Genomic DNA, 26866 nt, shown 5'->3' with positions numbered 1-26866 from the left:
AACGCTACACATGGTAAAAATAAAAAATACCGACAACATCAAATGCTGATGAGGGTGAGAAGCCGCAGGAATGCTCCCTCATTGCTGGTGGGATGCAAAACGGTGCAGCCGCTTTGGAAGATGTCTGGCAGTTTCTTACAAAGCAGAACATATTCTTATCAAACAATCCAGCAGTCCTGCTCTTTGGTATCTTCCCAGATGAATTAAAACCTTATGTGTACCCAACGTCCTGCACATGGCTATTTACAGTAGCTTCATTCATAATCGCCCAAACTTGAAACAAGATGTCCTTGAAGCCAAGATGTCCTTCAGTAGGTGAACATATAAATAAAATGTGCTATATCCAGACAATGGAATATTATTCAGCAATAAAAAGGAGCGAACTAAAAGGAAATGAGTTTTAAAAAAATGAACATGTACCAAAAAGAAATGAGCTACCCAGCCACATAAAATATTATGAAGTGAAATATTAACTATCCTTGCATGAATAGTACTCATACATATTACTAAATGAAGGACGTCACTATGAAAAGGCCATATACTGTATGATTCCAACTATCTGACATTCTGGAAAAAGGGAAAATTATGGAGACACTGAATGGCTCTGTGGTTACCAGGGGTTCATGAGACAGTGATGCACTGTGGATTTTTAGGGCAGTATGATGGTTAATTAATGCCAACTTGACTGGCATAAGAGATGCCCAGAGAGTTGGTGAAACACTATTTCTGGGTGTTTCTGTGAGGGTGTCTCTGGAAGAGATCAGCATTTGAACCGGTAACCTGAGTAAAGACCACCCTCACCAAGGCAGGTCGGCACGGTCCCATCTATTTAGGGCCTAAACAGAAAACAACGGTGGAGGAAGCATGATTTTCCTTTTGCGCTGGAGCCGGGACGTCCATTCTCTCCTGCCCTTGGACACAGGTGTTCCTGTTTCTCAGGCTTCTGGACTTGGACCAGGACTGGACCAAGCTTCCTGGGTGGCTCAGGGGTGAAGAATCCACTTACCGATGCAGGAGATGCAGGAGAGACACAGGTTCGATCCCTGGGTCAGGAAGGGCCTCTAGAGTAGGAAATGGCAACCCACTCCCGAATTTTTGCCCAGAAAACTCTATGGACAGAGGAGCCAGCGGGTGACAGTCCATGGGGTCACCAAGAGTCAGACACACTTAGCACAACAACTTAAACCATCAGCCCCTAGATTTCCAAAACTCTGGACTCAGACTCAGAGCATCTGTTCCCTTGTTGTTAAGCTTTCAGACTCACCGAGTCACATTGCCAGCTTTCCTGGGGCTCCAGCTTCCAGATGCCGGACTGTGGGTCTTCTCAGCCTCCATAATCAAACACGCAATCTGTACCAAATCTCCTTTAACGTCCGCCTGCTTGCCTGCCTATCTATCTGTCTGTCTGTCTATCTATTTGTCTCTCTTATTGGTTCTGTTTCTCTGGAGACCCCTGATAAAAGCTGTAAAACTATTCTGTATGATACAATACAGGATACAAGTTATTACACATTTGTGAAAACCCACAGACTGTGTAACACCAGGCGTGAATGCTGCTGTAAACTGGACTTGCCTGATAACTAAGTGTCAGTGTCAGCTCAGTTCAGTTCAGTCGCTCAGTTATGTCCGACTCTTTGCGACCCCATGGACTGCAGCACGCCAGGCTTCCCTGTCCTTCACCAACTCCCAGAACTTGCTCAAACTCATGTCCATCAAGTTGGTGATGACATCCATCCATCTCATCCTCTGTCGTCCCCTTCTCCTTCTGCCTTCAATCTTTCCCAGCATCAGGGTCTTTTCAAATGAGTCAGCTCTTCACATGAGGTGGCCAAAGCATTGGAGCTTCAGCTTCAGCGTCAGTCCTTCCAATGAACACCCAGGACTGATCTCCTTTAGGATGGACTGGTTGGATCTCCTTGCTGTCCAAGGGACTCTCAAGAGTCTTCTCCAACACCACAGTTCAAAAGCATCAATTCTCTAGTGCCAAACTTTCTTTATGGTCCAACTCTCTCATCCATAGATGACCACTAGAAAAACCATTGCTTTGACTACATGGACCTTTGTCAGCAAAGTGACGTCTCTACTTTTTAATATGCTGTCTAGGTTTTTCAGAGCTTTTCTTCCAAAGAGCAAGCGTCTTTTAATTTCATGGCTGCAGTCACCATCTGCAGTGATTTTGGAGCCCAAGAAAATAGTCTGTCACTGTTCCCATTGTGTCTCCATCTATTTACCATGAAGTGATGGGACCCAATGCCGTGATCTTAGTTTTTTGAATGCTGAGTTTTAAGCCAGCTTTTTCACTTTCCTCTTTCACTTTCATCAAGAGGCTCTTTAGTTCCTCTTCACTTTCTGCCACAAGGGTGGTATCATCTGCATATCTGAGGTTATTGATGTTTCTCCCGGCAATCTTGATTCCAGCTCGTGCTTCCTCCAGCCCAGCGTTTCTCATGATATACTCTGCTTATAAGTTAAATAAGCAGGGTGACAATATACAGCCTTGACGTACTCATTTCCCTATTTGGAACCACTCTGTTGTTCCATGTCTGGTTCTAGCTGTTGCTTCTTGACCTGCTACAGGTTTCTCAGGAGGCAGGTCAGGTGGTCTGGTATTCCCATCTCTTTAAGAACGTTCCACAGATTGTTGTGGTCCACACCGTCAAAGGCTTCAGCGCAGTCAATGAAGCTGATGCGTCAGTGCAGGCTCATCAGTTGTTGACAACGCGCCATTCTGGTGCCGGGTGCCGATGACGGAGGAGTCCACGCATTTGTGAGCAGGAGTGTGTGGGAGCTCTCTGTCCTTCCTGCTCTGTCTTGCTGTGAACTTAAAACTGCTCTAAAACGCAAACTCTAGGGCTTCCCTGGTGACTCAGAGGCAAAGAACTTGCCTGCCAATACAAGAGACACAGAATTCAGTCCCTGATCCAGGAAGGCCCACATGCTGCGGGCACCCAAGCCCCTGTGCTACAGGTACCGAGCCAGGGCTCTGAGGCCGGAAGCCACGCCTGCTGAGCTCGAGGCCGCAGCTACTGAAGCCTGCAGCCCCCCGAGCTGTGCTCCACAACCAGAGCGGCCCCCGCGACGCCCACCGCAGCCCGCCTCTCAGGGCAACGAGGAGGCCACGCACACAGCTAGAGCCTCCCCGCTCACCGCAGCTAGAGAGAAGCCCGCACAGCACTGGAGGCCCAGCACGGCCAAAACCAGGTAAGTACAATTTTTGAATCTTTTTAAAAAAGCAAATTCTATCATAAAGAGACAAATAATGAAGAGACTATTATTAACAGGTATTATTACACACTAATAACTAGTAGTGATAAAAATAATGTGATTTGCTTTTAGTAGAGGCAGAACAATGAGAAAGAACAGAAAGCTAAAAATATCCCCATTTACGAAAGTGAAGATGGCATTCTGAATGAGACGAGGTGCTCGCCGACCCTGGCCGTGACCCCAGAGAGCAACGCGATGCTCCCCAGAAGCCTTGCTCACAGGCCTCCTGCCAGCACAGCAGCTCCAGACGGCTCAGCGTTTATGGCTAGCATGACCATTCATTCTCCAAAAAGAAACCATTCGATTACAAACTCACCATACAACAAATTAAATATGAGGGTGACCGAGGGAGGCGCGCGCGGTTCCGGCGGCCCGGCCGCCGAGCTCGATTGGGCCTGGGGGCGGCGGTGCCCCTCGTCTGAGGGGGTCCAGCCCGGCGGCGGTGGCGCCCGCGGCCCCCTCCAGCGGCCGCGCCCGGAGTAAAACAAAAGAGAATGAAAGAAGTAGATAATCTTCAAAGTATAAAGGAAGAATGGGTTTGTGCAACAGGATCTGACCACCAACCTCTTAGTGATAGTCAACAAACAAATTGTGAATATTTTGTTGACAGCCTTTTTGAGGAAGCTCAGAACGTTGGTGCCAAATGTTTGTCTCCCACTGAACAAAAGAAACAGGTAGATGTAAGTATAAAATTATGGAAAAATGGATTCACTGTCAATGATGATTTCAGAAGTTATTCTGATGGTGCAAGTCAACAGTTTCTGAACTCCATCAAAAAAGGGGAATTACCTTTAGAATTACAGGGAGTTTTTGATAAAGAGGAGGTGGATGTTAAAGTTGAAGATAAGAAAAATGAAGTATGTATGTCAACAAAGCCTGTGTTCCAGCCCTTCTCAGGACAAGGTCACAGACTGGGAAGTGCTACACCAAAAATTGTTTCTAAAGCAAAGAATATTGAAGTTGAGAATAAAAATAAGTTGTCTACTGTCCCACTAAACAATCTGGAACCCATCACTAATATACAGATCTGGTTAGCCAATGGGAAAAGGATTGTCCAGAAATTTAACATTTCTCATAGGATAAGCCACATCAAAGACTTCATCGAAAAATACCAGGGATCTCAGAGGAGTCCTCCCTTTTCCCTGGCAACTGCTCTTCCTTTCCTCAAATTGCTAGATGAAACACTCACACTGGAAGAAGCTGATTTACAGAATGCTGTAATCATTCAGAGACTCAAAAAAACCGCTGAACCTTTTAAAGAACTTTCATAGCATTGATTTTTGATACACTAAATGGAAAGTTTCCCCAAAAATGATGGTCATAAGTGGACATGAAAATCAAAACAAGGGAAAGTCAGATTTGCTGGGTTTTGCACTGTTTAATTCCCTGCTGATGAGATTTTAAAATAAGTACAAGTTAGGAAAGTAAACTATTACTGGAAACTATATTCAGTGAACTCTTTCCAGAAGGCTACTCAGAAAGAAAAATATACTTATTTTCAAATACCATTTATTCAACATAAGATATATTCAATAACTATAGCATCTAAAATCTTAATATGGTATAAAGTAAGAAATATGTGCATAGCATCTTTCATTCAAATATCATTCCCAAACAGCAATGATGTGTTTAAATGTTAACTGTCTCAGATTTTTTAAATGGCAATACATTAAAAAATTGTACATGGCAGGTAAAAAAAAAAAAAAAAAAAAAAAAAATTAAATATGAGATATTAAAAATTAGAAAATATATGTATTTATTTTAAAGTGAGAAAAAAATGTTTTCTTGGCATAAAACCACAAAGAGAAAATCTCAGAAGAAAAAATGAAAGAGAGTTATAGGGTATGCAAAAAAGTTTATTATATATGAGAGAGAAAAGTTACTATCCTTATTACATAAAAAGATTTTAGAACTATTAAGAAAATGAAAAACCAATATAAAAATTGACAGAGGATTTTAGTGAATAATCCAGAAAATAAATACACAAAGCCAATAAAAATATGACAACATTTCATCTTACTAACTAGGATTTAGTAAAACCATTATTTGCCTAAGTGTTTTGGAGAGAGTTTTTTGGTTTTTGCTTTTGAAACGGTGGAACAAACTTCTTCAACCTTCTTGGTAAGAAGTTTGGCAGCAAGTTTAAAGAGCTATAAATATTACAGATAAACACAAAACTTTGTATGAAAAGCTGTTTGGTTTACATATTCTGCAACACAAGCATGATTAAACAAAGCATGTTGCATTCATAATCTGATATAATAATAAGCAGCTATTAATTGCCAACATCCACTGGATCATTGAAAAAGCAAGAGAGTTCCAGAAAAACATCTATTTCTGCTTCATTGACTATGCCAAAGCCTTTGACTATGTAGATCACCACAAACTGTGGAAAATTCTGAAAGAGATGGGAATACAGACCACCTTACCTGCCTCTTGAGAAACCTATATGCAGGTCAGGAAGCAACAGTTAGAACTGGACATGGAACAACAGACTGGTTCCAAATAGGAAAAGGAGTACATCAAGACTGTATATTGTCACCCTGCTTATTTAACTTATATGCAGAGTATGTCATGTGAAACGCTGGGCTAGAGGAAGCACGAGCTGGAATCAAGATTGCTGGGAGAAATATCAATAACCTCAGATATGTAGATGACACCTCGCTTATGGCAGAGAGTGAAGAGGAACTAAAAAGCCTCTTGATGAAAGTTGAAAGAGGAGAGTGAAAAAGTTGGCTTAAAGGTCAATATTCAGAAAACTAAGATCATGGCATCTGGCCCCATCACTTCATGGGAATTAGATGGGGAAACAGTGGAAACAGTGTCAGACTATTTTTGGGGGCTCAAAAATCACTGCAGATGGTGACTGCAGCCATGAAATTAAAAGACGCTTACTCCTTGGAAGGTAAGTTATGGCCAACCTACACAGCATATTAAAAAGCAGAGACATTACTTTGCCAACAAAGGTCCATCTGGTCAGGCTATGGTTTTTCCAGTGGTCATGTATGGATGTGAGAGTTGGACTATAAAGTAAGCTGAGAGCCGAAGAACTGATGCTTTTGAACTGTCATGTTGGAGAAGACTCTTGAGAATCCCTTGGACTGAAAGGAGATCCAACCAGTTCATTCTAAAGGAGATCAGTCCTCGGTGTTCATTGTAAGGACTGATGCTGAAGCTGAAACTCCAATACTTTGGCCACCTCATGCGAACAGTTGACTCACTGGAAAAGACTCTGATGCTGGGAGGGATTGGGGGCAGGAGGAGAAGGGGATGACAGAGGATGAGATGGCTGGATGGCATCACTGACTCGATGGACATGAGTTTGGGTAAACTCCGAGAGCTGGTGATGGACAGGGAGGCCTGGTGTGCTGCAGTCCATGGGGTCACAAAGAGTTGGACACTACTGAGCGACTGAACTGAACTGAACTGATTAACAGTTTTGGTGAAAACAAAGAAATGATGTTAAGAGTACCTCAAAACAGGATGTCCACAATTTTCTGACTTAAAAAAAAATTAGAAGTGTTTGTATAATTGTTTACTTTTAAGATTTTTTTTAAAGATTTTTGTTTATTCTTAGGATTTTTATTTGTTCTTCTTTGTTCTTTTCTCTGATTTAAATTTTTTGGTAACATACATTAACTAATTTTACAGTTATGAGAAAATGTCATTTTCTGTTTAAATAAAAAGTACCCCACTACCAAAAAAATAACCAAAAACCCAGCAATTAGAATCAGCTAGGATGTGGGAAAGAACCGAAGATGGAATAAAAATAATAACAAATAAACCTAACACTATTACAAATAGATGAGGTAACCATACTAAAACGTGGAGTAACTTTGTAAAATCATGTTTTGGCCGAGCACTGTGAGACCAAGGAGTATATGGAATACTGAGCTCTACTTAGTAAATTTCCTTCTCAAAGGCGTATGGGATGGCAATTCTAAAACTACTTTATGTGTATAATGGGATTGAACAAATAAGCATATATATCACAGATAACTGAAGCCAGATCTGTCAGCTGGAGAAAAAAATTTCAAATAAAAAAGAGAATAGCTAGTATAAAATCTGTGGTCACATGCAATGGGAGGTATTGGTATGAAAACAGTGTGTGTGTGATACACACACAGATACACACACATATACACACAGACACACACGCACAAACAGATGCAAATAGTCCTCAGTTCTCTCTGTTGAAAGGGCTCAGGAGCAATGGCCGTCCAGGAGTGGTAAAGACACCTAGCCTTCGGATCTTGGTTTCTATCACCATCTCCAACAAAAGGAACCAGGTGGAGAAGTGTAGATTACAAGGCTTGGGATAGGGAAGCAATTTGATGAGATTTCACCTTTGAAGGCACTGAAATGCTCACACATTGAGAAGAAAGTGGATTAGAGGCATCAGAGTAGATAAGTAAGGCCAGCTGGCAGTCACCGCAACAGTCCAGGACAGAGGTGACGGTAACAAACGTTAGGTCGACTGTGGGTGGCAGCAGATGAGATGGAGAACGGATCTGGAAGATATTTCAGAAGTAAAGGTGACCAGACCTGGTGACAGCCTGCGTTTTGAGTGGTAAAAGAAAAGAAGATAATGGTCAGATTTTACTCCTGGGATGGACATACAGATGGATGAATATGTCATTGACCGATATCAGGAACAGGTTTACATGAAATCATGATCAATTCTACCTTGCACAGGTTGAGTTTGAGATACCTTGGGGATATGTAAATGATGACATAGTAAATAACTGCATATACATAACTAGGGTAAGGAAAGAGGTAAAGAAACAGCTTGCTGCCTTAGCCACTGTGCCTGTACCAAATGTAAGGGCCACTGATACTCCCACCAGTCATACCCCCTGAATCTCAAGCACTTAGCCAGTACCATACAGATATACATTCAACAAATGCCTAGTATATCTCTTATGTGCCCAACACCCTGCTGGGGTCCAGAAGTGAGAGACACAGTGGTCCTTCTGACAGACTGTTTAATGGCCAAGAATTCTTCCCACCCGAGGAGCCAGTCAACTTGCAATATGTCTATGTCTCCACTCTCTTGAACTGGGCTGGCCTTGTGAATTGCTCTAATCCACAGAATGTGGTAGAAGGGCTGTGATAGTTCTGGGGCCCAGGCCTCAAAAGGGCTTGCAGCTTCTGCTTTCCTTTTTCAGGACAGTGCCCTGAGAACAGTATGCAGGTAAGATGATCTAACTTACTGGAGGATGAAAGGGCTTGTGGAGGAGAACTGAGACGCCAGTCGCGAACAGCCAGCACCAACTGTCAGAAACGCGAAGGAAGACGCTGGACTTTCCAGCCTGACCACCCTGCTAGCAGCTACCAAAGCAAGCCCAGCTGACCCCGTAGAGGGGCTGCCTAACCAATCCACAGAAGTGTGAGAAGTAATACAGCTCTGTTTTCAGCCACCGAGTCTGGAGGGTGGGCTGTTATGCCACTAGAGATAATCCACAGAGACTGACACCTAAGGAGGAGGCTTGCTGGCCTGGCAAAAACCCAAAGCACTGACTTTTGGACTGGCTGGTGAGCAGAGGTTAGAAAGACAATGAAGACACTATTAGTGAAGACTAGAGAAGTGCTATAGGGAGCTGCTCTAGGAGCTGCTACAGGAGTCTGGAAAAAAGTGACCCGTGCAGGTCAGTGGCATGATAATTGGCAAAACTGTCACCTGCAGTAACTTGGAAGACAGAGGTAGAGAAAGGCCTGTTTGAAAAATAATCATTGATGTGGTTTTGGAACATGAAGTGAACTCAATCAGATTCATAGGAGACCCATGAATTTTTTGAAATAATTGTATCACTGAGAGTACCACCAGCTTGACCTATGGAGGCGATTTCAAACACAAAGGAGCCTCTGGGGCCGCAATTTCTCTTACGCTGGAAACAGGCTAAGAAAGCTACTCAGCTGCAAACATGGGCCACGTCTCATTGAAAAGGAAGACTTCTCAGCATGGCCAAGAACCCAGGCGGCGCAGCCCAGAGCCAAGACGGACATGGCATAGAAAACACACAGAGGAGTAAAACCAGGCCTTAATCAAGGCGTATTTCATACCTCGGAGTAGGGGCCCTGCTAATGTATGACCAGTTGGCTTTCAGAATTGCTATGGACCAGTCTCTCCTCTTCTGGAGCAGGAGCGTCTATTGTGGCTTGTGTGAATCCACAGACGCTCAGTCGTGTCTGACTCTGTGACCCCGTGGACTGTAGCCCCCCAGGCTCCTCAGTCCATGAAATTCTCCAGGCTAAAACACTGGAGTGGGTTGCCATTTCCTTCTCCAGGGGATCTTCCCGACCCAGGGGTCGAGTCCAAATCTCCTGCACTAGTAGCTGGATTCTTTACCACTGAGCCACCTGGGGTTCGGTTCCAATCTCACCGTTGCTTGTTGGATGCATGTGTCGGCCAACGTGTGTCCTTGATGACTGCTCCTCTGAATCAGAAAGACTCACACATGGGGAATCTCACACAGGTCTCAAGATCCCAGACTTCAAACTTGATGTGTTAACTGGGATGAGATTTTTGGGTCCTAAGATAAGGGTGAAACATTTTACATGTGGGGGAAATGTAAATAATCTGTGACCAAAAAGGAACTGTGATAGGTTGTTTAATAGCCAAAAGTTACTCTCATCTTAGTATGCAAAGATGGATTCTATTTCTTTATATTATTTAGTCTGGGAAGGTCATACAACTTGCCTTGATCACTAAAATGTGGTGTGCACATTCTTGAGCCTACTCCTCAAGAAGTCTTATAGCTTTTTCCTGTGCTTTGTTAGAACGATGTCCAAGATCACTGTGTTAAGGAAGCCAGTCTAGCCGATGGGAGGATGAAAGGCCATGTAAAAGAGTCAAGGAATCCCAGCTGACAGCCACCATCAACTGCTAGATATTCTAGTCAGTCCATCTTAGACCAACCAATTCAACTGACCTCGACCTGAATGTAGCCACATGAGTGAGTGTAGATGATGCCTGAAGAGAACTGCGAGATCCCCCCAGAGAATCACGGGAAATAGTAAACTGTTCTTGTAAATCACTGAGTTTAGGGTAGTCTGTTACAAAGATTAGGTAACTGAAGCAATCCTGATTTTACAGGTTGCACAGTCTAGTGGAAAAAACGGACAAGTAACCAGTAATCCACTAACAGTGCAAGGTGATGGTCTTTACAATAGGGATGCACAGGAAGGCTGCGGGAGCGTACAGGAGAAAAAGCTTCCTCTGGTGGGGCGGCGTGGGTGTCAGAGGAAGCAGCACTCACTCTGAGAGCTAAACAACGAGAGGCACTTTTAATTATGGGTAAAGTGACTGCTATATACCGATCCCAAGCTAAGAAAGAATTTGAGGAAATACAGCAGGGAGGGGAGAAAAGAGAAACAAGAAATAAACAGAAAATAAATGATACAGTGCAGACTAAGTGCTGACGCAATTACCTTAAATGTAAATGGTCTAAATAGCATGAAACTAAAGAGCCCACAGTCCATGGGTTAGCACTGAATCGCGAGGCAATGCACTTACCATTTGGTTTTCTGGGTTCTGTTCTCTGCAAGTCTGGGCAGAGCTGCGGCTCCATCCGGGGGGCTCTGCTTGGAGACCCTCTACCTGGAGACCATCTGCAGGCTCTCCGCTCAGGGCCTTGGGCCTCGTCGCTGCAGGGGGGCTGTTTGCTGGGGGCCCGGCTCTGTCCGTGGGGCTCAGCTTGGGTGCTGGGCAGACGGAGAGCAGCGTGGGGTCTGCAGGGATCTGGGCTCAGCCTTCCTTTCTGCTGTTCCGCCTCTCTTCGCTTGTGTTCTTCTTCTCGTTTCCTGGGAACAAAACCAAGGGCAAAGAGGAAAAAATTCAGAGCGTTACCTATTCGAGTATTCCTGAGTGAGATCTGATTTTTAAAAGGAGCTACAACACAGGGGGGATTTGGTAGCGCACAGTTTCACAGATTCCTGACTTTTGTATCTGAAAGGGTGATGGAGCGGAAGAACCTCACGGGTCAACCTGTGCCGGGCTGGGACACACACGACACGCTTGGTGAGACACGACAGGACCCCAGGTGTGTGTCCCCAAGCTCGCGACCCCGGAGCTGTAGCTGCAGTCTCTGCTCCTGTTCCAGAAAGTACGTCAGAGTGCAACTGAGGGTGATAAGCACAATAGCCTTTAATCTCCTCTCTTCATTAAAAGGACCACTGGCACCCGTAACAATGACATGAAAAAGTCACGCAAAAAGGCCTTGAATGAGTCACTTTCCTGTCGAAGACTCAGTTTCTCCAGGTCTAAGGCTTGTGTGACAGCTCTGTGTGTGTGATAGCTCTGTGTGTGTGATAGCTCTGTGTGTGTGTGTGCGCGCACGTGCACGCGTGTGTGCATGTGTGTGTGCGGTATGGGCGTGCGCGCGTGTGTGCGTGCATGTGTGTGTAGTGTGTGCGTGTGTGTGCATGCGTGTGTGCATGCGTGTGTGCACGCACATGTGTGTGTGCGTGTGTGGTGTGTGCGTCTGTGTGCGCATGTGTGTGTGCATGCACACAGTTGTGTCTGACTCTTTTGCAACCCCATGGACTGTAGCCCGCCAGACTCCTCTGTCATGGAATTTTCCAGGCAAGAACACTGGAGTGGGTTGTCATTTCCTGCCCCCGGGGGATCTTCCCCACCCAGGGATGGAGCCTAAGTCTCTTGCATCTCCTGCATTGGCGGGTGGATTCTTTACCATTACTGTCACCTGAGAAGCGCTTCTGTGATAGTTGATAACCCTGAACTGATTTAAGAGTCTGTCTGGATGTCTTGTGAAAGGCCTAGTGGCCCAAATGGTAAAGAATCTGCCTGCGAAGCAGGAGACCAAGGTTTGAGCCCTGGGTCGAAAAGATGCCTTGGAGGAGGAAATGGGTGTCCACTCCAGTATTCTTCGCTGGAGAATGCCATGGACAGAGGAGCCTGGCGGGTTGCAGTCCACGGGGTCGCAAAGAGCCAGACACGACTGAGTGACCACCAGCTTTTCACTTTTCGCTTTCGGAATGTCTTGATAAAATCAGGGCTATGTTTTATAATGAGATGGAGAAATTTCTTTTATCAGAGTATCTGGTATCAGGGTCCCTCTCAGCTGGGGGCCTTGTTTAGACAGAGACTTTAATAAGCTTGAGGACAGGATTGAGGGCTGGTAGAAGGTGAGACCCTCAGGGCCGAGGTGATGACTGACGGTGAGGCTCAGAGAAGAGGCCTGCTCTGTCAGAAAACAAAGAATGTATTTGTAGCTCCTGACAGGGAGGGAAGAGATGAAAGAACCAGAGCGAGGACGGAGGGGGAAGAAAGAGGAGGTGAAGGACTGGGTGCCGTGTGGAGCAAGGGTGGGACAGAGCATCCGCCCAGGGTGAGGGCTTTAGACCCGCGGTGCACACACTTTAAGGAATGGAGTCTCCTGGGATCTTGGCAAAACCTAGATGCTGACTTGCCAGGCCGGGGGCAGGGCTCAGGATACTGCATTTCTATCAAGCACCCAGGTCATACAGGTACTGTCGGGCCTCTGACCACACCCTGAGAGGCTAAGCTTAAGAGAACAGGCAAGTCTCACGTGGACTGTTCATTATACCATTATGGGATATGAGATGGGAGTCTTGATGACACCAGTTTTCTGGGAGGCCTCCCACGCTCATACATGCCTTTCCATAAGCACCCTGAAAGTTGCAGGCTAAGGTTCCAGACACAGAAGCAAGAGCTGAGACAGAGACCCCAAGGCCTCAGGAAGTCACAGAATTCAGATTTCCAGACTGTGCAATTTGAAGCAAAGCTTATTTATATCTCAAGGGACAGGGAAGACCAGATGACAGATATCTGAGTCACACTTAAACATAAAGCCTGGTCAACTCAACTCCCCTTCTGAGGGTCTCTCGGCCTGAGCTGTGAAGGCCTCCTGAGAGGTGCCCGCTGGGTGCCAGCCCAGAGAACGTGTCCGGCGGGCCGTGCCGAGCGCAGCGCCGCTCGAACGCGCTCATTCAGCCGTGGTCGCTGCAGGCCGCTCCGAGCACCGACACCGCCATGCGCTGCGCTGCAGTCGACGGGCGGGCCGGACAGCCTGTCGTCTTCGCTGCTTGGGATTCACACGGACGCTAGCAGGGGCCTGTGTGTGATTCGTCTGGGAGAAGCCTGCTTGCAGAAGGAGGTGGAAGTATCTGGGTGGCAGAGGCACTGCTAATTGATCTAACAGCCTTGCTGCTGGCAGGGAGGTGGGGAGCTGCTCTCTTTACGAGGCTGGATGAATAGAACTGCTTTAAGAGAATGTTGGTCCTGCAGACAGACAGGCGCGTGGGGTTGCCCAGCTTGGCACCTGCATGGATATATCACTGCCATCAGGGGGCCTTTGAGGTGATAACCTAGACCTTGTTATTTGAGCAGCCATTTATTTCTCTTTGTTTTAGGAGACCAAACAGCTCTCCTCTGCAATTCCAAGAAGCCGCTATACAGTTAGCCCCGGGGGGGCAAACTTTGTCACTGCAGACCTTTCTGGGCCTCCCACGAGGACAGAGATGGGACAAACAGGGGACCAGCCTTTCCGAGTGATCAAGCTGGCCAGCAAGTGGGGAGCTCTGCCTTTTTAAGACTCCTCTGGAAGGGGAGCTTTGCAAGGGGGTTGGTTTTTCATTGTGGTAGTAAGCCGGGAGAAAGAATGTAAGCAGGAGAATATATAATTACACCCGTAGCTGATGAACAGAATTAATGTTTTTCAAAAACTGATGCATTTTGCACTTAAATCTTTCAATGCACACATTCCACAAAAGTGCATTTCATGAAAGCTGTGATTCTTGATGTAAAAGTTGTGATCACTGAGGAGAAGGAGGGGGGATTAGAGCTGGGAATGATGCCTGACCTGCATCCTATTTTATCTACACTGCCGCCTTAAAACAAAACGCAGCCGCCACAGTCATAGGGACACACACACAGGAGACAGCTCCTGAGAACAGAACATGGTCCCGTGTGTGTGTGTCAGTTTCCCTGGGAAGAAAAGGCCCAGAACCACTGCTCACAGTCTAAGACGCTGAGAGAATCCCAGTTTACTGAGGCCAGGCTCTTACTTGGCAGAGAAGGAAACTGAGGCAGAGAGCTTAGTGACCTGCCCAATGTCACATGATAAACTATATACAGAGCTGAGCTGGACTTGGCAGCTTTACTTCATCCTGTAAAATTCACCTCACAAAATCATTTTTAAAAATTTCAGTCTTCTTCTATCATGTAAAAAATGAATTGGGTCATAAGAAGAAAGTGGCAACATCACATCAGAGTAACCATTAACAGCATTCAAGCTAGCTCCTAGCTGAGCTTTCGGTCCAAAACTCTCAGACTCAATAATAATCCTAAAATTTCAGTGTGTTTTCTCTGACTAATTTACTGCAGAATGTCAAAGATCTTTAATCTTCAGAGTGGGCCATGCTATACACTTGACCTATTTTTGTAAAGTTCAGGAAACAAATACAAGAGGACAAACTAAAGTTACTCTACATGAAAATTTAAAGAGGAAAAAAAAAATCCTGGCCATGACACAGCAAGCAACGTCTCGGCGAAAAATTTATCAGGACGGTTGAGATGGCAGAATCCTAACCAGCCCCACGTTTCCTCCCCTTTTCCTCCAAGGGGAATCAGCCAGACAGCAGCTTCTGCGGGCCACCAGCGAGTCTGCTAGCGCTGTCTTCCCAGAGCAATCTGAAGCGCCCCCAGAGGCTGACAGTCTAAGGACGTGAGAAAGCCGAGCAGGGATCGGACCTAACCCTGACCCTAACACTGACGCTAACCCTAACCCTGACCCTGACCCTCCCTCAGGTCCTGTCCGCCACGGGGTGAAGAGGGAGGCCTCCAAAGACGGGCTGGAGGAACGGGGGCTGTCTCGCCCACGGGCACACGCGGCGGGTGCAAACCTCTGAAGGGCTGCGGCGGGGCGGAGACGGGGCGGAGACAGCCCGGAGCTCTCCCAGGACAGGCCTAGGGCCCAAGGAGAGGACTTGAGAGGTCCGTGGGCCCAGATGACAACAGCCAAAAAAAAAAGGCCAAAAAGAAACCACGTGAGCTCTGCACTGCGGCCGCTACTGTCACAGCCAGCGAGGGTTATCCGAGCTGTGGTTACTGCTAATTGAGACCTTTTCCAAGGAACGAACGTGGTCAGTTGTAGTGAGTGGACGGACCGAGGGCCTGCTATACAGAGTGACGTCAGGAAGAGAAGAACTAACTCTGTAGATGAATGCATGTATATGAAATCTAGAAGAACAGTACTGATGAACCTATTAATAAGGAAGAAATGGACAGGCAGATACAGAGAACAGACTGTGGATACAGTGGGGAAAAGAGAGGGTAGGGCAGAGTGGAGAAAGTATCAGCGACATATACAGGCTATCATGTGTAAAGCAGAGCTACTGGGAAGCCGCCACATAACCCAAGGAGCACGGCCTGGCTCTCTGAGACGACCTAGAAGGCTGGGATGGGAGGGAGAAACGTGTAGTTGTGACTAATTCCCCTTATTGTGTGGCGGAGGCCAACACAACATTGTAAAGCAATTATCCTCAATAAAAAGAAAAAAAGAAACCAAATGATCAAAAGACTGCTTGTCGTGCAGAGAACCAGGTCAAGGGCAGTAACTTCAACGACTTGAACGTTCCACGGCTTCAGCATCTCCGCACTGGATGCATCTGTTTGCACAACGTGGCACATTCTTGCCTCTGGGTCTGGAAAGTTTAAGTCCTGCAAGTTGATGGAGGTTTTTTCCCCTACCCCACTGTGTGGCTTCCACAGAGAGTTGCATTAATAGTTGTCCAGTTTTATCAAAAAGGAAGTAATTCTGCAGACACCACAGAAATAAAGCAGGCTTGTTCTCATTCATGAGTGCTCAAGTTGCCGGTGCCATGAACACGGGACTAAGAGAGGTCTGAGAGGTGTGACTCAAAGGCTCCCACAGAAAAGGAAGGTTACGTTCGCGTGTCCTGCTGCTGCACTGATTGCACCTGGACTTGCCCTGGTGACCTTCTTGGCCATGGTCCTGGCGGAGGCCTGGGGCCAACTAATTTTCTTCCTTTCTCAAGGATTTAGGAGGACACTGGTATGCACTGCTAGGCCAGCTCTGAGCCATGAGAAGCTTTTTACTGAACCGTGCTACAGAACTGACGGTGGTGGCTTGGCAGCACTCTCTTACCAGCCACTGGAAACAACACGGCCCAAGAGAGTAAGCGCTGGGTCAAGACGAAAGCTGACTTGGGGGCCTGCTGACCTTTGCACCAACAGTTACATACTGCATACAAGTCAGAGAAAAGAAGCAGGGCCCTTCCATGCCGGCCTATCAGATAGTGCGAGGATCTGGACAGCCTACTGCATCAGCATGGCTGAGGTGCTCCCCAGAACCAAGCCATGGTCGGAACCCTGGCCTTGGGAAGACAGATCCATGTGCCAACCTCCTCCCTGACTAGCTGAGTGATTTCAGGCAAGTTAATCGGTGTTATCATCCCCTGCATGAAATGAGTTTAAGCACAGTTGCCTAGTTCACTTTACTGAGTTACTGTAAGGGTTTAAGGTACAAGAATTTTGTAAGACGTAAAGCATTATATCAATACAAGTGATCATTGTTATTTTATTGACAGGTAAAGCTGTTACGCTGTCACTTGTCCTGGCTGGAAGTGAAGAAATGTGGGTGTGGCATGAGTGCCTCACCATCTAGGAGTTACAGGGCTGGGCCTGATGATATTTTCAGGAAATGCTCATTGTTGAAACCACACAACCCATCTTTCTGTAGAAGCCGTATTAATCACATCTCTCAAGCCTCTCTTGCGTGCGTGCTAAGTCACTTCAGTCATGTCCAACTCTTTATGATCCCATGGACTGTAGCCACCAGGCTCCACTGTTCATGTGATTCTCTAGACAAGAATACTGGAGTGGGTTTCCATCTCCTCCTCCAGGGGATTTTCCCAACCCAGGGATCAAACCTGGGTTTCCTGCTTTGCAGGCAGATTCTTCATTATTACATGCTTGCTATTAAAAAGCAGAGACATCACTTTGCTGACAAAGGTCCGTATAGTGAAAGCTATGGTTTTTCCATAGTCACACAGGGATATTGGATAAGGAAATGAACACTCACTCTAGTATTCATGCCTGGAAGATCCCATGGACAGAGGAGCCTGGTGGGCTACAGTCTAAGGGGTGGCAAAGAGTCAGACATCACTGACCTAGTAACAACATAGGGATATGAGAGTTGGGCCATAAAGAAGGCTGAGCACCAAGGAATTGATGCCTTCAAACTGTGGTGCTAGAGAAGCCTCTGGAGAATCCACTGGGCAACAAAGAGATCAAACCAGTCAATCCTAAAGGAAATCAACCCTGAATATTCACTGGAAGGACTAAGGCTGAAGCTCCGATACTTTGGTCACCTGATGCAAAGAGCCAACTCATTGGAGAAGACTCTGACGCTGGAAAGACTGAGGGCAGAAGGAGATGGTGCAGAGGATGAGATGGTTGGATGTTATCACCAATTCAAGGGACATGAATTTGAGCAAATTCTGAGAGATGGTGGAGGACAGAGGAGCCTGGCGTGCTGCAGTCCATGGGGTCGCAGAGAGTCAGACAGGACTGAGCGACTGAAGAACAAGAAACTTACCAAGGTCTGTAAGTCACTAGAAGTATGGGGGGACCTAACACGATCCTTGCTCTCCAGGAACTGACAATCTAGTTGGGAAATCAGACCCACACCTCCTGCAGATGCTGAATTCTAGCTATAATGCATGCTAAAACATAAGTATTAACCGAGAGCTGGGGGTTGGGGATGTGGGGGACTGATTAAACTGGAAGAGAAAAAAAGGTTACATAGAAATCACATCAAAGTGAGGAAGGAGGGAAGTGAGACGTGATTTCAGGCAGACAGAGGGCACAGCTCTCACAGGGTATTTGACTCAGAAGAGATCTGAGAGCCTGGCTCTCTTACATAGTTTTAAAATTCTTTATATATTTATCCTGGAGAGATGATAATTCAATCTCTCCTGGAACATTTCCAGTGAGAGGAACCTGATTACCTCAGAAGACAGAAAAGGTTTGGTCTAACCTTTCCCGCTGGCCCTGCACTGGATGTGTGTGTCGGGGGGGTCGCTGGCCCTGCACTGGATGTGTGTGTCGGGGGGGTCGCTGGCCCTGCACTGGATGTGTGTGTTGGGGGGGTCGCTGGCCCTGCACTGGATGTGTGTGTTGGGGGGGTCGCTGGCCCTGCACTGGATGTGTGTGTCGGGGGGGTCGCTGGCCCTGCACTGGATGTGTGTGTCGGGGGGGCCGCTGGCCCTGCACTGGATGTGTGTGTCGGGGGGGTCGCTGGCCCTGCACTGGATGTGTGTGTTGGGGGGGTCGCTGGCCCTGCACTGGATGTGTGTGTTGGGGGGGGACGGGTCTGTCAGATTCTGTCTCTTCACTGTTGCTGAAGCACAGGCTCAGTAATATTTGGTCTTTGACTTCCTCTCAAGGGAATAAGAAAATGTCATGCGTTTTAGGACCTTGGACTTACAGAATGTTATAGCTGGAAGGAACCTTAGATATCATTTAGTCCAATTTACAAAAAAATCTTTCTGTGATTCATGAATCATCTTAGAGAATGTGACAAAAATCTACAGATCCTCTCCTCCCACCAAATGTACATGAGCTCATAACATACAAAATACTGCCTACAGTTTCAGGGCATTCATGGAGCCCCAAAACCTGTCCCGAACTAAAAAATTTTCTTTTCATTTTACTGATGAGAAACTGAGGCTCAGAGAAGTGGAATAATGGAAGTGTTCTCACGCATCAGACCACAGGTGAGCAGAAGATTCAGACCTAAGGGTCAAGCCTGAAGAAAGGCACTGCCGAACGGAAGGTGTCTGGGGAGCAGGCTGCAAGGGGATCCCTTACAGAGTGAGGAGGAGAGCGGGGGTGGGGTGCGAGGATCGGGGGCGCCTTCTTTAATTATCTGGAAGTTGGTTTATGGAAGAGGATTTGGACTTTTCTGTTCTGCTTCAAGGGGCAGCTCAAGATCAAAAGGGAGAAGAGAACTTCTGCCAGCATCATGAGTGTTAGTCACTCGGTCGGGTCCGACTGTGTGACCCCACGGACCGCAGCCCCCCAGGCGCCTCTGTCCACGGGACCCTCCAGGCGAGATACGGGCAACAGAACCTGCCCACCAATGAAGTGCGCTGCAGAGAGGCACAGAACCCCTTAGCTGACTTTCTGAGGACACAGAACTTGAGCATCACGAGAGCTTGAACGGGGTGGCCCAAACTGGATTTGATTACTTAACTCTAAGAGACACAGTCTCATACACTAGTCAGAAAGAAGCTCGGGTCTCCCAAGAGCATGGGGTGTAAGGAAAGCTGTAAGTGAGGAAGTGAAGAAAGTTCAGGACGGCTGTCAGGTGGGCGGGTGGAGTTAGTGGAGAGAAAGGTGAGACTTGGAGATACAAGCGGAAGTAAAACGCTACGGGGCCGGACGAAGCATCACGAACGCTGCTCCAGAGTGCTGCCTGGATAGAGAGGTGGGGCAGAGGAACCACCAAGGACACTTCGGAGGGGACGATCACAGCTGGCGGCGGCGGCAGGGAGGTCAGGAGGAGGGGAGACGCAGCCGTGCTGACGGGCTGTGGGCTCACACAGCGAGCCCGAGGCGGCGGTGACCCGGCCTGCAAGCGGAAACGTGGGTGATCCGGCGTGTCGGCCAGGGGCAGAAGGACGGCCGGGAAGGCCTCCAGGGAGCGGATGACCTAGGGTTAGAGTTCCAGGAGAGGAAGGCGTCAGACAGAGGAAGGGGTCACCTACAAAGGTAAAGCGATGTAAGCTTTAAGGGTAGATATATTTTCAGTGAAAAAAGTATGGCAAGAAAAGAAGCCTAAGGGGTTAGCCTGTAGCACTGACTTCAGTGTGGAGATGGAATAGTTGAAAAGATGCACGAAGGGAGAGTTCAGAAAGTTAGAGGGGATCTGAGCTCAGAGAGTGGATAAAAACCCAGCAAAAAGGAAGCTTCAGGGGAAGAGTGCGATCAACATAAATACAGTCTTATTTTCATGTGCATTCAGCTCTGTGCCTTGGCAGGTAGATTACAGTAGTGTTCATCTGGCAATACCCTGGAGGTGTGGCATGACTTATAAAGTGCTTTTAAATGGATTACAGGTATTTCCTTAAAAAAAGAAAAGCCTTAGAAAATATGACTAAAACTTCTCTCTCTTTCAATTTCTCTACCAGCAAAACAGAAATCACTTTAAGTTTAATCAGTTTCTTTGACACCCTCACTTTAAGGAAGGTGATTTCTGCCATCCTAACACGAGAAACTGCGGAGGGTATGCTGAGGTGACGTGACGTGCCTGAGCTGCCTCAGGCTAAATTTAGCATTCTGATTTCTGCTTCTTAAAACCAAATTCAAAACCAAAATGCAACACTGACTCACATTTTCAGGAATAACTTTTGAGAAATAAAATGAACACAAATTAAACCAGTAATTCTTGATTCAAACATTTCTCTTGGAGACCTATGCTACAATGACTATTAGGAGGCGATGGTTAGGACGTATAAGAAACTCATTTACTCCCAATAATGAGGACCCATAAAGGGCAGACAGTGACTGAGAAAAAGGAAAGGAAGCTAAAAATTTTCAGTTTTTGTAATTTCAATGATTATCACAGTAAGCACAGCTCCCATTTACAATTTTTTTAACAATCAATTTCAGAAACTAAGAATTAAGAACAGGGCTTCCCTGGGGGCTCAGCGGTAAAGAATCAGCCTGCCAATGGGTTTGATCCTTGATCGGGGAAGGTCCTACGTGCTGGGGAGCAACAAAGCCCGTGTGCCACAACTGCTGAGCTCGAGCTCTAGACCCAGAAGCCACAACTACTGAAGCCCATGAATCCTTAAGCCCCTGCTCTGCAACAAGAGAGGCCGTCTCAATAAGAAGTCTGGGCACCACAAAAAGAGCAGCCCACCTCCCTGCAACTAGAGAAAAAGCTGCATAGCAAGGAAGACCCAGCACAGCCACACACACACACAAAAAGAATCTTCCTGTGGTCTCTAGCATCAGATGCTTTGGTTTTATACCTGCTAATGCAATACTCTCTTGCTATTTAAAATACCCAACACGTGTATAACAGAAAAGCCACACCAAAACATAATCTAAAATCAATCACTCACAGTAAAAACAATCACAATGTATAATAAACTTCCTGGGTGGCTCAGATGGTGATGCATCTGCCTGCAATGCAGGAGACCCAGGTTTGATCCCTGGGTCAAGTGAGATCCCCTGGAGAAGGAAATGGCAACCCACTCCACTATCCCTGCTCGGAAAATCCCATGGACAGAGAATTCTGGTGAGCTACAGTCCATAGGGTCTCAAACAGTCGGACACAGCTGAGCAGCTTACAGTTTCAGATTTAAAACAGGCACAAATGACTATTTCACACGCTATATCATTACGCAAACAAGTGTGAGGTCCTTGAAGCAAGTACTGTTTTCTCCTTGGGCTCAAGTCAAGAGCGTTGTATGTGCAGTAAGAATTCAATCAGTATTTCTTGAATAAACTGCATTAGTTAGTGGGGATTTGTTAAGGAATAGGTAGGGGAGAGCAAGTTATTTATACAAGTTGGTTGCTTTAATCAAATCAAAACTAGACCTATATGTGTCGAGTAGAAGCAGGCTAGATATTGGCGTGAGTTTCTTTGGAAAAGGCAGGAAGGTGAGAGGACCAGGTATTCCTTTGTGGCGGCCTGCAGGCAGCGCCCTCACCGTCAGCTCCTCACCAGGCTGGGTTCGGCAGTGATGTCTCCCAGAGTTAGAACCCTGAGGACTAACCTAGAGGAACAGCCCCCACGCGGAGAGAAGGCCGCGGTCCTCTGAGGGCCGGTGAGCAGCAGCCGGAGCGGACGCAGATAGATGCAGGGATCAGAGACTTCAGATTCCCTCCTGCCTCTCACCTGGCCACGCCCCGCCACGCCCCACCACGCCCCCGGCCCGCCCGCCACGCCCCGCCACGCCCCACCACGCCCCCGCCCCCGCCCGCCACGCCCTGCCATGCCCCCGCCTGCCACGCCCCCGCCCCGCCCGCCACGCCACCGCCCGCCCCGCCCTGCCACGCCCCCGCCACGCCCCGCCACCGCCCGCCCCGCCCTGCCACGCCCCCGTCCCGCCCCCGCCACGCCCCACCACGCCCCCGCCACGCCCCGCCACGCCCCGCCACGCCCCACCACGCCCACGCCCCGCCTGCCACGCCCGCCACGCCCCCGCCACGCCACGCCACGCCCCCGCCACGCCCCCGCCCGCCCCGCCCTGCCACGCCCCCGTCCCGCCCCCGCCACGCCCCGCCACGCCCCCGCCTGCCCGCCACGCCCCCACCACGCCCTGCCACGCCCCGCCACGCCCACGCCACGCCCCCTTCCCCGCCGACTCCGCAGTGGTGAGCTCGCGCTTACTTGGCCGCAGCATCCTTTCTCAGCTGTTCGTGCTTCATGAGCAGATTTTTCCGGTCTCGGAAAGCTTTCCTGACCTTGTACCCTTTGTAGACGGCCTGGATCTTGAAGGCGGCGATGTCCTGGATGGCCGCGATGGACAGCGCGCCCTGCTCCAGCATGAACTGGACCACTTCGTGCCGCTCCCCGAGCAGGGCGTAATCCAGGGGGGTGTACCTGAAGGAGGGAGAGCTTTAAGTGTTGTGAGGTAATTCCGAGCACAGTTAAACTGGGGACACTGTGCAGGAGGAGGAAACCTCACTCTACGACGTGGAACACCCCTCGGCATAGCTGCCCCTTTTGGCTCTGCGGAGCGCAGAACGAGGGTGGAGCGGTATCTGGTGTTTTGCACTGCTGACCAAGTCTATTCCTAAGTTTTGCTCACTTGCTCACAAATTAGGGGCTTTGAGAATACATGATCACTTTTCTTCCTCCCCATGTTCTAATTCCTTAATCCTATCTAAAAAAAAAAACTGCAAATAATATTCTGTGGGGTTCCTAAGTCTCAGCCCATGATTACTGATAGTTAATGTTTATGAAATGAAAAAATATATCTCCAAATAGAGTTAGTCTGTGAGAAGAATGGCCCTTTAAACCCTGCAGCAGTGATGGATTACTAAACAGAGTTGGGACAACTGTACGGTCATCTGGGGGGAGATTCTTACATCACTTTCACTCCAAAATGAATGCAGGATGAAGTAATGATCTAATTTTCTTTTCTTTTTTAAGGGAATTCCCTGGTGGTCCAGTGGTTAGGACTCTGTGTTCTCACTGCTGAGGGCCAATGTTCAATCCCTTCTTGGTGAATTAAGATCCCATAAGCTGCATGGTGTGGCAAGAAAAAAAAAAAAAAAAAAAAAAAAAAAACCATGAAAGTAGAAGAAAAAATCATGGGAGATTTTTAAAAATATTGGAGTGGGAAGTCTTTTCCAAAGAAAGATACAGAATGCAGAAACCTTAAGATTGATAAATCCAAGTACATAAAAATAACAAATATTTATAGGGCAAAAACACCAATAACAAAGATAAAAGATAGTTCTTCAAACAGGAAATAGCATATAAAAGTATGTTCAATGTCACACTCATTTAAGAGAAATACAATTTAAGACTAATATGAGCGAGCACTTTAACCTACAGATTAATTCAGCAAAGACCAGAAAGTTTAATAACACACTGTGCTGGCGCGGATGGAGGGAGACAGGCTCTCTACATACAAGGGAGGCAATCTGCCAATATATTTCACAATTACTCATGTATCTGCCCTCTGCCATAGCCTTCTCACTTATAGGCATTCATCCAACAGATCTGCTCTCCTGTGAAGTGCTTTATGTATAAAGATATTCACAGAAGCACAGCTTGGAATAGTAAAACAATGGAAACAACCTCAATTCCAGCAACAGGGAAGTGAAAGTCGCTCAGTCGTGTCCGACCCTTTGCGACCCCATGAACCGTGGTCCATGGGATTCTCCAGGCCAGAAGACTGGAGTGGGTGGCCGTTCCCTTCTCCAGGGGGATCTTCCCAACCCAGGGATTGAACCCAGGTCTCCCACATGGCAGGCAGCAGATTCTTTATCAGTTGAGCCCCAGAGGAGCCCAGGAAAGCTGGCATGGGTAGCCTATCCCTTCTCCAGCAGATCTTTCCGACCCAGGAATCAAACTGGGGTGTCCTGCACTCAGGCGAATTCTTTACCAGCTGAGCTACCAGGGAAGCCCTCCACCAACAAACATAGGACTGGTTAAATAAAGTACAGGCCATCCCATCACAAAGTCATCTGCATAAAGCAGTACATTATTGTGTACATGAATAAATATGGGACAATCACCAGGATGACTTGTTCAGTGAAGGAGAAAAGAAAAAGTAAGAAACCAGAACAGTATTATGATGTGCTTCACTGACATAAAAAGAATATATCCCTATGTGCTCACCTATATGAAACATTGATATAACTCTCTAGAAGTTTCCCAAGAAAATGTGACAGTGATGCCTCTGGGGAGGAGGCTAGCTGTCTCAGAGACAGGGATAGGAGGGATATTTAGTTTTACTAAATGCCCTTTTATGCTTTTTAAATTTTTTACAGTGTACATACCTTTTTGATAAGTATATTATTTAGAAAAGATGGGTATTATTATCATAGAGTTATATATTAGAATTTCAACTGACTACTTTCTAGATCTGTGGTTTTAGGCAGATTTTTTTGAAAAAATATATCTTCTCTATTTTTGGAATATAAAACAAACCAGATAAATATACAGAAGAAAATAACAGTCATCTACACTCTCACTCTCAGAGTTAACCACTGTTAATGCTAATGGGAAGTATGTTTCCTTTTTTAAAGAAAAATAATTACTTTGTAAAAATGACACACAGTTTAAGAATTCAAATGATGCAAAAAGTACCAAAATTTGAAGTAAAGAAAATACCCCCAGTTCTACCCTCCAACCGTGGTGATAACAATGGTTGTCACTTCCCGACCAAGTTATGCCCCACCTCTCCTCATACAGATCTGGGGTGATGACAGAATAAAATAATCAGTGTGAAGAAGACAGTAGTGTGCCTGGCATGAGGGAAGCAACTCATAAAAGTGTGATCAGTGCTATTAAGGACACATTGCAGCGCTTGTATGTTGGTGATAGCACTTATCACGAATATTATTTGCACAGACCCAAACTAGCATTTATGACTGCTGAACAACTGCCAGATCAGCCTCCTCTGGATGACTGTCACTGGGCCAGTGCGGTCACAGGTGCTAGGAGGAAATAATCAGCTGATTGACGAGCTGGAAAAATGATGACCATGTGGGTGCATGAACAGACTCAGAGAATCAGCCAATGATTACAGAAAAGAAACTCTTCAAGACTCACCTAACAGTCACAGTAAGATACAAAAGGAAGAGGTTTTCAGTCAATGCAAAGGGTCGTTTGGTCACGTTAGTAAGGAGACTCTAAATTCAGAAGGAAGTTCTTGAATGCTAAAACGGATGAACCCCCGTTTTAGGACAGCGTGATCTGCCAATACTGTTCAGAAACCAGAAGGCCATGAAGTAGAGGTGCCTGAATAAACTTTAAAACATTATTTACATGTAAATAGCATTTTGTAAATTCAGAAGAACTTTTACAAAATCCACTATATATTCCATATATGCAGCCTTTCATGACTGTACTTTCCCCAATAGAAAAAATCATCAGAGTCAGAGAACCACAGCAGAGAATTTGACAGATTTAGTTTAACACCCTCACTGTATAAATGAATAAGCAGACCTGGAAAGATTAAGCCACAGGCTGAAGTCTATGTAACCAGTTACCTGCAAAACCCAGATGGGACTATGATCACACACTGTCCTGTTCAGTACAGAAACCCTTCCACAATTCATCTCTCAGTCACTGAATACATGTCTCCTACGGAATGAAACTGCTTCCAAATCAATGTGCAAATGACATATGCATTTTTATTAAGCCTGATCATTTTTTTCTATAATTATGAATATGTAGTATCTTTCACATAGTATATAAGAAGGATTAGCAAAATATGGCTTATGAAAGTGAGGCCCAAGTTATATGTTTACTTACAAATATGACAAAAAGAAATGACATGGGCATAATATTCCCTAAAGAATGCTGAGATGGAGGTCAGCAGACCTGTGTGACCCTGGGCATTTCTCTGAGTTTCTGTTTCCTCATCTGTAAAAGGTGAAAGGAAGGGGAGAAGAAGAACTAGATTTCTCAGGCTGCTTGTGGATGGAAAGTTGCATTTCAAATATGTTAAATATTTTTATTATGAGAAACTTTAAGCATAAACAAAAGTAGGGCAAACAGGGCACGAATGCTTTATACACTCATTACCCAGATTTAATAATTAGCAAAATTTTTACCACATTCACTTCATCTACTCCTTTCTTTTTTATTTTTGCTCAAGTATTTTAAAAGCAAATCCCAGAGGAATTCCCTGGTGGATCCAGTGGTCAGCACTCAGAGATTTCACTGCCATGGGCCCAGGTTCAAACTCTGGGGGGGAAAGATCCCACAAGCCATCAATCAATCAATCAATAAAGCAAATCCCAGACTCCGATCATTTAATCTCTCTGCATTTTAGATTCATCTGTAACAAGGTGAATGTAATCACAATGCCATTGTATTAACAAAATTAACAGGAATTC

The 26866-nt window shown here is 46.4% G+C and overlaps 1 protein-coding gene and 1 pseudogene across 8 annotated transcripts in view; one reads left to right on the top strand and one right to left on the bottom strand.

Annotated features, from left to right (window-relative positions):
• Window positions 1–26866, bottom strand: part of INVS (inversin) — a 127319-nt gene that overhangs the window by 15964 nt on the left and 84489 nt on the right. For all 8 annotated transcript variants that reach the window (XM_065908397.1, XM_065908395.1, XM_065908398.1 and 5 more), the window contains 2 exons: window positions 22677–22889; window positions 10781–11067 (listed from right to left, as the gene is read on the bottom strand). In XM_065908397.1, the coding sequence (XP_065764469.1) occupies window positions 10781–11067; window positions 22677–22889 (500 nt within the window). The remainder of the gene's footprint in view (window positions 1–10780; window positions 11068–22676; window positions 22890–26866) is intronic.
• On the top strand, window positions 3721–4947 carry LOC136148507 (UBX domain-containing protein 2A pseudogene; annotated as a pseudogene).

This window comes from Muntiacus reevesi, chromosome 17 (genome assembly GCF_963930625.1).
Source record: "Muntiacus reevesi chromosome 17, mMunRee1.1, whole genome shotgun sequence".
NCBI classification, from domain to species: Eukaryota; Metazoa; Chordata; class Mammalia; order Artiodactyla; family Cervidae; genus Muntiacus; species Muntiacus reevesi.
The sequence above is the reverse complement of the archived record's forward strand: the minus strand, read 5'-3'. Positions and strand labels throughout refer to the sequence as shown.